The 11,618-nt window shown below is 55.4% G+C and overlaps 2 protein-coding genes across 2 annotated transcripts in view; both read left to right on the top strand.

Annotated features, from left to right (window-relative positions):
- Positions 1 to 6,031, top strand: part of NOTCH2 (notch 2) — an 83,025-nt gene extending 76,994 nt beyond the window's left edge. Inside the window, exons 31-33 of the mRNA XM_017729680.1 lie at positions 390 to 542; positions 794 to 891; positions 2,261 to 6,031. Coding sequence (XP_017585169.1) covers positions 390 to 542; positions 794 to 891; positions 2,261 to 3,601 — 1,592 coding nt within the window. The 3' untranslated portion in view covers positions 3,602 to 6,031. The remainder of the gene's footprint in view (positions 1 to 389; positions 543 to 793; positions 892 to 2,260) is intronic.
- A 1,647-nt stretch (positions 6,032 to 7,678) lies between these two features.
- Positions 7,679 to 10,897, top strand: REG4 (regenerating family member 4). Its single transcript, XM_008630438.2, has 6 exons — positions 7,679 to 9,157; positions 9,883 to 9,958; positions 10,070 to 10,167; positions 10,249 to 10,386; positions 10,466 to 10,571; positions 10,718 to 10,897. Exons 2-6 carry the CDS (start codon positions 9,895 to 9,897, stop codon positions 10,789 to 10,791), a joined length of 480 nt encoding a protein of 159 aa, XP_008628660.1. The 5' UTR covers positions 7,679 to 9,157; positions 9,883 to 9,894; the 3' UTR covers positions 10,792 to 10,897.
- Positions 10,898 to 11,618: the final 721 nt, after the last annotated feature.

Raw genomic sequence — 11,618 nt, 5'->3', positions numbered from 1 at the left:
TCCCCCCGCGCACGCAGCCGGGGCTGCTGACGCCCAGGGGGTCTTCCAGGTATGGCCATTGGACAGCTCTGGGCTCTGTATTTATAGGAGCCTGTCCAAGCTATGCTCTGTTCACTCACAACCCCGCTCTCGTGCCTTCCACAGTGCAGTGGCCAGGAAGAGCTATTTTACATCCAGTTTCCTCGGGTATTCATAGCTTGAAGAACTCAGCATACATAAATCATCTAGCATGTATTTATTTGGTCTGTTTGCCCCTGTCACCTGTTTTCTGGGTCCTTGCATTTCAGTGCTCAGGCTGCTTTGTCATTGTAAAATTTCTCTTGAGATTCTGCCAAATCCTCAGTTTTGGTCTGTAGTTGTATTGAAAAAAAATCTGTCTTCCCCTGTTGTCCAGATCCTGATCCGTAACAGAGTGACAGACTTGGATGCTCGGATGAATGATGGGACGACCCCATTAATTCTGGCTGCACGTCTGGCTGTGGAAGGGATGGTGGCTGAGCTCATTAATTGCCAGGCTGATGTGAATGCCGTAGACGACCATGGTAATGTGGACACCATGTACCAGGCTGGGCAAATATTTGGCCTGGTGTGAGCAGGGAGGGGTGGGTTCTGCTCTCCCAGAGTGGGGGCTGTTAATGAATTCTGTAGCTAAATCACACACTGGGCTCTCCTGCAAAGTCCCCCAACAGTAATGAACAACTGGCTGCTGCACAGTGGCTTGGTTAAACAATCCTGGAGGAGAAGCAAAATAACTCCTTGGTTTGTTACTGAAGTTGTTGGGTTTTCCCTGCAGGTAAATCTGCTCTTCACTGGGCTGCTGCTGTCAACAACGTGGAAGCAACACTAGTACTGCTGAAAAATGGAGCCAACAGAGACATGCAGGATAACAAGGTACAGTGTGGGGGTGCTCAGCAAGCCTGTGCTTCCTAACTCAAAGCATCTCTTCGCTGTTAGTACTGAACTAAGTTCAGATTTTCTCAACTGGGTGCTCAGTGCAGGTCTTCCAAAGCCAGACTGAGTTCTCCCTATGTGCTCAATGTCTTACAGGGTTTCTGATACCTGAGAGCAGTTCCCTTCCTTGTTTGGCCAAGTGCTGGGCATCAATGCTGTCCTGCTTTCCTGGCAGGGAAGGAATGCAGTACATAGTCAGTGGTGTGTGAGAGCAGCAGGTGAAGTGCTGCTGGTGTCAAACAGCTGGATTTCAGTTAGCAGAGAGAAAGGTATCTGGCAGCACAGCAGCAATTGTGTCCTGTCATGTTTCCAGGGATCTCAGTGCAGGGTGGATATGGGGGACAAGCCCCTCTGTTTGACTGTCTGCATTGTGCACATGTTCTGTAGCTTCACTATTAGTTCTTGTTGTGTCTTAGTCCCTGATTTCTCTCCCCTGACTAAAGTTTCTTCTTTGGATTATTATGTATTGCTCTGTGGATTTTAAAGCTAATGATGCCATGATGATTTTTTGCCTTTTCTTTTATACCCCTTTATATACCTTTTTATAGCTTTTATATTCTTAGTGTTTTTTAGCCTACATTCTTAGACTTATTTGTCAAGCTAAGAGACATTTTAGAAGCTTCGTAGTTAGGGATCAGTGTGCCCCAGACCCCAAGGTCCTCTCCAGAACACATTTTGTAAACTAAGATAGAATCATCCAGGGGAGGGTTCCTTGGGGAGGGGGGGCTCATTGAAGCCTCTCATTGGGGAATCTTTGATAGGTATGCTAATTAGTAAGACCTATAATGAAATACCCGATCTTTTGGGGGGGGGGGGGGGGTTGCGGGGTGTATTTTGGCACATTCCACCTGGATGTGGTGCACCTAAGGTTCCTTGAAATAAATACAGAGGTAAAATCCCTTCTTCCCTTCTAGCTGTGTTTGATTCTTGATTTTAAGACCAGGAAAAGGCATCTCTACCAACAAGCTGCAGTTCCTCACTGGGCTGTTTTAGCCTTTTGTACCTTTCCTTTAAAGGGAGCAATGGGAGAAAGGCACCAAGTGCTTTCATGGTTCCTCCAAGCATCCAGGGCACAATAGTCCCCTCCCTGCTGAGATAGTTCAGCCTGTGCTCTACTGATGTGTATGAAATTATCTGTAATCTGCCTTTTTCAGTGGGCACTTCTCAGGGTGGATGGGCCTTGGAGACTGTTAATGTGACACTGCATTCAACAGTGCTTCCCAGGCTGCCACAACAAAAGGGGCTGTGAGCTGTACCTCAGTCCCCCCACACCGAAGCTGCTAAACTATTTTACTCTCTGTTTTTCCAGGAGGAGACTCCACTCTTCCTCGCTGCTCGGGAAGGCAGTTTCGAAGCCGCAAAAATCTTGCTGGACCATTTTGCCAACCGAGACATCACGGACCACATGGACCGGCTGCCCCGGGATGTGGCCCAGGACCGGATGCACCACGACATCGTGCAGCTCCTCAATGAGTACAATGTGGCCCACAGCCCCGCCGGGCACCCCGGGGCCATGCTGAACTCTGCCCTCTCCCCAGTCATCTGTGGCCCCAACAGGTCCTTCCTCAACCTGAAACACGCTTCACTAAGCAAGAAGTCGCGGAAACCGAATGCCAAAGGCATGCCCACCAGCCTCACCAAAGATGCAAAGAGGAGAAGGAAGAAGTCCCTCAGCGAGGGGAAAGGGCAGTTTTCGGAGAGCTCAGTGACCCTGTCACCGGTGGATTCCCTGGAATCGCCCCATGCTTTTGCATCTGAACCAACCTCTTCTCCTGTGATGCCCTCACCAGGGGTGCTGCACTCGTCGCCCAGCTCGCTGCTGACCGCTCCATCGGTGCAGGCTGCGCACACCATGTCCTTCTCCAACCTCCACGAGATGCAGCCCTTGGGACGTGGGTCCAGCACGGTGCTCCCATCTGTCAGCCAGCTGCTCTCTCAGCACAGAACCACCCCTCCCAACAGTGGGCTTGGCAGGCTCCGGCCAGGCAACGTCTCCACTGAGTGGATGAACCGCATGGAGGTGAACGAGTCCCAGTACAACGAGATGTTTGGCATGGTGCCCCAGGTGATGCATGCTCACCCCAGTGTTTCTCAGCAGAGCGGCTTGGTTCAAGCAGACGCAAAGCACCTGGGGGTGTCCAGGGAGTCTTTGCCACCCATCATGACTTTCCAGCTGGTTCCCAAGGGCAGCATAAACCAGCAAGCACTGCCACAGCAGGCCCAGTCAAACTGCGCTCAGAACATGGCTGGCCCTCTTAGCTCCATGTACCAGATCCCAGATCTAGCCCAGATGCCCAGCGCCTCGTTCTCCATGGCTGCCATCCCTCAGCAGGATGGGCAGGTGGCTCAAACGGTCCTCCCGGCCTACCACCAGTTCCAGAGCTCGATGGGGAAGTACCCCACGCCTCCCTCCCAGCACAGCTGCTACTCCTCGGCCACAGAACGGACTCCTAGCCACAACCGGCACTTACAAGGGGAGCACCCGTACCTGACTCCGTCGCCCGAATCTCCAGATCAGTGGTCAAGCTCTTCCCCACACTCTGCCTCTGACTGGTCTGATGTGGCAACCAGTCCCAGTAACAACCAGCGCGGGCCAGCGGCCGCTCACATGACAGAGCAGCAGCGGAACAACATGCAGGTGTACGCCTGAAGGCTGCCCAAGGTGCAGCCCGACTAAAGCGGACTCCAGAACTCATGAAGGTCTTCCAGGATGGAAATGAAGAACCATTTTAGTATCCAAGAGTCTTAATGAGCCCAGGATGTTCTTTTGTTGGAGGGACTGTGGTCGCTGTAGACTTGTATGCTTTTATGCTAAACAGAGAACTGTAGAAGCTGGTGATGGAGAAGACCAGCTGGGTCACTTCTAACCAACTCCCACGCACCTTGGATGTGACTGCTGTCTGCACTGGATTCTCCAGTCTGCTTTTAAACATGTTCCACCGTTGCTTTGGGGAGACAGCTCTTCAGCTTAATACATCTTGTGGTCATTTCTCCAGAAATTTAGCCAAAACCAGCTTTGTATCCTTATTTTGTTACTCCTTCTGTTACCCACGTAACCTCTCTCTGAAGCACCTTCTACTAGTTCTCCTCAAGTTCAAGTTGCCTTGTCTTGACACAGCTCAGAGCTGCACTCACATTCCTAGACCCTCTCCTTCCCTCGTCCACTCTTGCTCAGCAAGCGAGACGGACCTCCCAAAACCACCTGCAGGTTAAGTGACACCTCCTGTCACACAGCTTCACCCTTCCCTCTTCAAGAGTCTTTGTCTTATAGAGACCCACTAACACCCCTTAGTGTTCTCACTGCCTGCTCCCCAGGTATTATGAGATTATATATACATATAGTCTTTTTAGGTTGTTTGTTTTGTTATTTGCCCTCCTGAAAACGCTGGTCTGACCTGGTCTTCCTGCCACGGTGGCCCATGGGCACATCTCTCCAGTGTTGTGTGTCTCTTCCCTGAGACGCCCCTGACCATTTTGACACACTACCCTCCCCGTGCCCCCATCCTGCCAGGAGTGTCCATGACTGCCTTCGTGGGCTCCCATGCCAGAAGAGATGCACTGCAACTGATACAGGCCTTTTGGGAAGCTCTTGGGATGAGCACGAGTGTTTCAAAAACTGGTAACACAAGCTCCCAGCGTTCTTGCACAGTAGTCCCCTCCCCTCCATCCAAGGGTGGCTGTGTGTCCTGTCCTCCAGATACCATATGCTGCCTCTTTATGGTAGTATCAAGAAGTGTCAAACATGTGGTTACATGTTTGCTGTGTGTGTCCTTCTGCGTCAGGAATGACATCCAGCCCTTTGGAAAGTGTCCCTTTTGCTCCAGCCCTGGGTCGGAGCTGCCTTGTCTTCCCCTCCCAGTGCGTGGAGGCTGCAGCACTGACTGACGAGCGGGCTTCCAGCAGCAGGAGCAGTGTGCCAGAAGCCAGGAGCTGGGCTGTGGCAGCAGACCAAATAGCCGGGAAACCATTGCCTCCTGCAGTTTGGTTCACAGGTTTGGGGCTGCCCTCTGCTCTCAGCTTCAGCCTGTGTTGAGATTTCCCAGCCGAGGTGCCCCACGTGCTCTGTGGGACAGCAGGGCTGTTCGTCCTGCGGCTCTCCCGATAGTTTTGGAGGTTGTGGAAGCCAGCTGTCACTGACCTTAGACAAACAGCCGCTCTTTCTGCTTTGTCCACAAGAGTAGCGCTTCTCTGAAGGGCTCCAGACCAGCCAGCAGCTGAAGTGAACATTCGTGGGGATGGTTTGCTCCTACCTCTTCAGGGGAACGCTGCAGACACGTCTTCCAAAGAGCTCGGGACTGTCGGCTGCTGCCAAAGGACTGAGGGCTGCTCCTCTCCGAGCAGGCCATCCAACACCCTACCGTGTACAGTATTGTCTCTGGTGTTTCTTTCCATTCTCATCAAGAGTCAAAGTTGCTTTCTTTTTTTTTTTTCCAATTCCACTCTATGGTACATGAAGGCAGGGCCTCAGGAGGAGCTGGTTCCCGGGGCCGTCACTTTGGGCTGAAGTTTTTAATTCTGTGTGAAGTTACTGCTTTTCACGGCGCACACAGCGTTCCCCAGCACGCTCGCTGCAGCGTGGCCTCTGAAGTTTAGCTGCAGCCGACTCAGACCTCCAGGAAGGGGCCTGCAGCCTCCTGGGGGTCTGTCCAGGTACACGTTTCACTGCGAATAATGAAGTGTTGCTACATCTATGCTGAAGAAACAAAGAGCTTTTGCTCGTTAGCCCCAAATAACCAAGTGCCTTTTTATATATGTGGCTACCTTTTACAAGATGAGTGCTTTCTGTGGAATGAAGCCGGTTCCGTGCCTGGCCTGTTAATACAATGGCCCTCTGCCTTTCTTCTCTTTTTTTTTTTTTTTTTTTTATTTTTTTAACTACTTGTAAAGATAATATCTCCTTAAGGTGGTATTTTATCTCATAAGTTGTAGAGTAACCATTCACACAGCAGCATTTTCCTATATTAATAATGGAAAATATTTGCTTATTTTTTACATTTTTTATAAAAGTCTTTTATGAAAATAGTTGCTGCCAAATGTATAAGCAATTTTTATCCCCAGAATAAAAAGTATGTGCCCAGTGTCTGTGTGCTGCTATTTTCATTTGTTTTCCTGGCTACTGTGGCACAGCCACCAGATTATAAATTAATCAGTGGTGCTGATTAATGAACCAGCACCACATGAACCCCACCACTTAGCTCCACCCAAGGGAGCTGGAAGCAGCCTGGTGTGTGTGTAGCAGATGGATTTTGGGTCTCTTAGTTATCTGAGAAAGAAGCAGTAACTGGCAGCCAAGCATCTGGGCATACTGGGAAGGATGGGGAGGACTGGGATGGGCCCTTTCTTAGGCACTTTGGGTAAGAGTTCTTGCTTGCCCGTGGGAGCCAGGGAAGGGCTGGGGCATTTGTGTGGCTGTTAGAAAGGTGGTGAGCGAGGGTGGGTCGGGCAGTGGTCAGTGGATCTGTGGATTCGCTTGCTCTCTCAGGTCCTGCGTGCTTCCCTTGGCTGTTTCTGTCCTTCCAGCAGGGAAGAACACCCTCATCCCTGGAGCTGAGGCTGCCCCCCTGGCTTTGTCTCAGCAGTTGACGCATAGAATCCCTGAGGTAGAAACAGCCCCCTAAGATCATAGAGTCCAACCTTTAACCTGGCGCTGCTGTGTTCACCACTAAACCATGTCCCCAAATGCCACATACAGATGGGTTTTGAACATTACAGGGATGGTGACTCCACTACTTTCTGGGCAGTCTGATCCAATGCCTGACTGCCCTTTCATTGACAAAATTTTCCTTTGTATCCTCTCCAAACCTCCTGTGGTGCAACTTGAACCCATTTCCTCTCATTCTGTTGCTTCTTACCTGGGAGAAGAGACCAACCCCCACCCGTTGTCTACAGCCTCCTTTCAGGTTGTTGAAGAGAGTGATAAGGTCCCCCCTGAGCCTCCATTTCTCCAGACTAAGAGCATGGAGTGATCTTGCAATCTCTGAAACAGGGAATCACCACTCCTCTGTACTGGCCTCAAGCTTGACGAGTTTGACTTGAGCAGTCAGAAAACAAACTGTCAGTAGCTGCCATGCTGTATTGGGAGCACGGAGGTGCCACTGGAGCCTTGGGCTCCACTGGTGCTCACGTGGCTGTTTTCCAGCTCTCACTATGGATTTGGATGGAGCCAGTAATTGAATTACGATGCCAAGCTGGGCTAAAGCTGCTGGGGGTATTTTAAGGGTTTAATATTCAAACAGTGCAGCTCCTTTATCTCCTGGTAGAGCCAGCTGGGTGAGTCCAAACCTCCGCGAGGCATTCATCCATGTTCTCCCACAGCTTGCACATCTGTGCCAAAGTTTAGCAAGCTCTGCCAAGCCCCTGGCACAGCTGCATTGAGTTTACCGGTGCTCAGGCTAAGACTTGAAGCTGTGTCTGCTCGGGACTGCTCATGCCTCTTCCCCAGCCTGGGATGGCCAGGGGCTTGTGGGAACTTGCTGTGTTGCATCCAAATGGAACCATCCAGGCAGGGAGCTGCGGCATCCCTTATCTAACTGAGGAGCAGTGGAGGAGCCTCAGGCTCTTTTGGGGAACTTTTTCACAGTTTTTCATAAATCAGGGGTGGAGTCCTGTTTTCTGGGGAGTTGCTGTTTGCAGGGTTCCCCTATTGATCAGGGCAGGTGATGTGTGGCAGGTGTTGTTTCTTTCAGAAGTGATAGCAGACAGCAGCTGTGTTTCGACATGAGAAGGTTTTACCCCTTGGATCCCAGAGAGTGCCTAGCAAGCAGCAGCAGCTCTATCCCAGAAGGACAGGGGTCTGATCCTCCTCCGTCCCCGGGGCAGAAGCCAGACCTGCCTCTGCATGCCGGCATGGAGCTGCTCCCTGTGGGTGTAGCAGCGTTCACTGGCTACATGTTTCAGCAAATGCTGCCACAGAGGAGATCCCATGGGAGATCCGTGGGGTGTACATGGCTTGAGCCTGACAGCAAGCTCTCCATGTGGGGAGAAGCAGGGCTCAGCCCTGGCTCTGGATCTTCTGCAGGTTGCTGCCTCCTGGGTCACACTAGTGCTGGTGAACACCAGGCTCTAAAGGGCAGCTCCTCTCCTCCCCACTGGCCTGCACCAAGGGTTTTGGGGGGAAGGGAGGGAGCCCCAGCCATGGGCTGGAGCTGGCAGTGGCAGGAGCTGGCAGCTTTGCGGGAGCCACGGGGCAGGCGGCAGGATGATCTTTCAAAGCCGCTTTGGTCCATCAGGAACCAGCGAAGTGACTCTCCAGAGCAGCGTGGTGGCAGCAGGAACGTAGAGAACTCCAGCTGCCTCCCAGAGGTGCAGAGGACACCCCGGGGCAAGAAGCAAGGACCATGGCAGAGAAGGCTGTGCCAGACCTTGCCGAAGGTCTCCTGCGAGTGATGCCAGGGGCTCATCTCTGTGGCTCCATGCCGGCAGCCGCCTCCCCGGGCCGGGGCTGCAGGGACCCGCCTGGGGCAGGGGCAGTGGGGGGCTGCTGCTGCGGGACTTGCCCCTTCCTCCAGGAGGGACACGAAGTGACGAAGCCCTGCGTCACCGCCGGGCCTGAGGGCTGGGCACCCTCCCCGCTCTGATGGCACCGCCAGCCCCCGGCTGCAGGCTGTTCCCACATCCCGGCGTCCCGCATCCTGCTCGCAAACATCCCCCGGCAGTTCAAACAAGGGCGGTGTGTGAGTGACGCATGGCAGAGCCGGGCAGGGCGCGGGGCCCGGCCGGGTGCCATCCCTTGGTTGGGGACAGGGACAGTGCCAGGGGGTTGGACCCACGGCCCGGCCACTGGCCGCAGGGATGCTTTGGCCGGGATCGGGGGATCAGCCCCGGGGCTCATCCTCGCCAGCCCCCGGGCAATCCAGGGATGGCCCAGCGGGCATCTCTGCCAGGTGCCAGGCTGCTCTGGGCTGGAAGATTATATCTGTATCGCGGGAGCAATTAATGATAATTGCAGGGGGTTTATTGACCAACTAGGACAGGTTCTTCCTGTCTGTTTCTGGAGATACGTTAAATACAAACAGAGTGGAGAGCTGGGCGATTTTCCAGCAAAGTGGGGGGGATGGAGGGAGGTCAGCAGTAACATTTTTATGGTGAGAATCACCTGAGTTGGGCAAACACAGGTGCTGATGAGTACCAGGCTATAAAGGGCAGCTCCCCCCCCCCCCCGGCCCCCCCCAAAAAGCCACTTTTCCTCACCATCTCCGGACAACAGGTGAGGAAGAGGCAGCTGGGGCCTCGGGCTGCTCAGAGCTGGCTGGCAGGCGAACAGGAGCTGGTCCCTCTCCCTGGTAGCTGCCGGGGGAGCTGAGCTCTGTCCTCGCTGGATGGGGCAGGCTGTGATGATGCATTTTTCAGCTCTGCGTTGACTTTTATCTCTGCTTCTTTGAGGGGAAGACGAGCTGAGTCTGCAAACCGGCCCCAGTGTCCAGGGATTAGCCCAGATAAAGGGGAACTGCGCTGATGCGGCCGATTTGCCTCCCCAGCCTGGGCAGCGCTACGAGCTCAGGGCGTGAAAACGCCGCCGTGCACGCAGTCCCTGCAGCCCCACCGGCCCCGGCTCCGCCTGTGCCATTGCCGCTGCTGCACCACAGCAGGGATGGGGTCCCCCGACCCGTGTCTGCGATAGCACTCTCCCCTTGTCCCCACAGAGCAGCTTGGCTCTCCCAGATGCCTCCTGCCGAATCTGGGACTGATGGGGCCAGGACAATCTGCTGCCAGTGTGGGCTGGGAACTCCAAGCCATGCCTGGGCCGTGGGGTGCGGGCATGGGGCAGTGACCTGTGCCAGGGAGCGGAGAGGGAGGCACAGCCTGTAATCTCCTGCAGGCAGCTCAGAGGGGCTAGGCTCAGCCCACAGCGGGGCAGGTTTGCACTCTCTGGGCACAGGTGGCATCCCCTGTCCCCAAAGCACCTCGTGTGACCCTCCCGAGCCTTTACAGGGAGCAAGGAGGATGGCGGCAGCGGCCAGACTCGCCCTCCTGCTGCTGGGCTGCGTGGGGCTCCTGCACGGAGTCGGTGAGTGCCACGGCTCGGGGGCAGCTGCTTCTGTAGTGGGGCCAGGAGGGAGCCACGCTCCTCTCCAGGCTGCGATGCTGGCTGTCCCTCATCCCTGCTCTCCCCAAACAGATGGCAGGTACATAAACTACTGCCCCGACGGCTGGTCCTACTATGGGCTAAGCTGCTTCAAGTACTTCTCTGAGCCCCGGACCTGGGACGAGGCTGAGGTAAGCCCACCGGGGTACACAGGTGGACAGGGACCTCCCCATCTCCCTGAGGAGCCCTGGCACTGACAGCTCTCCCCGCAGAGGCAGTGCCAGGATGTCAAGAAAGGCGCCCACCTGGCCTGGGTGGAGGACGCCTACGAGGGACTCATCCTGGCGAGAGCCATCTCCTACTACCAGCGCGCGCAGCCCGTATGGATTGGACTCCAAAAGAGTAAAGAGGTGAGGTGTGGGCGGCAGGGGTGATGGGGGGCTGGGGGACAGAAGGGCCATGCCTCTGAACCCCACTCTCCCTGCACAGAGCCAGGCCTGGCAGTGGACAAGTGGGAATAACTACAGTGTCGCCACTGGGATGCCTGGGAACGGTGCCCGAGGGGGGAGATGCGCCGTGCTGACCCACCAGAGCGGTGAGTGCCCGGTCTGTGCATCCACCTCCAGTGCCTGGGCTCGGCCGGCATTTCCCCGCACTCCGCCTCACGCCGGGCATCTCCTCCGCGCCGCGGCAGCCCCCCCGCCGCGCCCCCCCCCCCCCCCCCGCCTGTCTCTCCTGCAGGCTTCTCTACGTGGTCCAGTGCCGACTGCTCCCGGAAGCATCACTACGTCTGCAAGTTCTACCCCTTTCACTGAGCACTGCCCCTGGCCCGTGGAGGACCCCGCGCCGGCGATGTCCCTCCCGTGCCACCTCTGTCTCTGTCCCCACAATTCCTATAAATACATCTATAAAAAAAGAAGCATGCAAGTGCTGTGTGAGCTTGGTGCTGGTGCAAAGCCCTGGGCTGGTCCGCGAGAGAGAGAGACAGGCTCTGCCACGGCTCCCTGAGCTTCCCAGCTTCCAGGGGCTTCAGCGCTGCCGGTGCTGGCAGAGATGTTTGGGTATGAGTCCCCAGGAGCTGCGGGGCCAGTGGCTCTCCTGGCTGTGCACTCGTGTTTGCTCATACCAGCCCTCGGGTGCCAAATACAGCAGGTGTCCCTGGGGAGCAGGTGGGGGGACAGGAGTGTCTCCAGGATGGGGATGGTCCATGGAGATCTGGAGCACAGATGTGGGTGGGGATGGGGGAGCTGTGACGGGTCTGCAGGCATGGGGACTGGTGGTCTCCCATGTGCAGACAGCTCCACAGGGATCTGGGGGCTGCAACACTGCTCCACGGCCATGCTGACAGCAGCACTGGGACCAAAGGTCTCTTTTGTGTCACTGTTATGTTGCCACAGGCATCACGTGGCTGTTTGCTCTGCGGCTTTGAAGATGGCTCTGCCCCCACCGAGCTCATGGGGTTCTACCCCGCCAGAGCTGCGGCACGTGTCAGACGTGGACTGCGTCCCGGGCAGCACGGATGGTGCCGGCACCAAAGCCTGGCCGCCCTCTGCTCCCTCCCCAGGACCGCGGGGGCAGCCGGGGAGGCCACACAGCGCCGTGCTCACTGCGCGGGGACCACGGCGGGGGCGGGGAGCCGGGC

This window comes from Corvus brachyrhynchos, unplaced genomic scaffold (genome assembly GCF_000691975.1).
Source record: "Corvus brachyrhynchos isolate BGI_N302 unplaced genomic scaffold, ASM69197v1 scaffold101, whole genome shotgun sequence".
In the NCBI taxonomy this organism is placed as follows: Eukaryota; Metazoa; Chordata; class Aves; order Passeriformes; family Corvidae; genus Corvus; species Corvus brachyrhynchos.
Note: the sequence above shows the minus strand (reverse complement) of the source record. Positions and strands in the feature narration are given on the sequence as shown.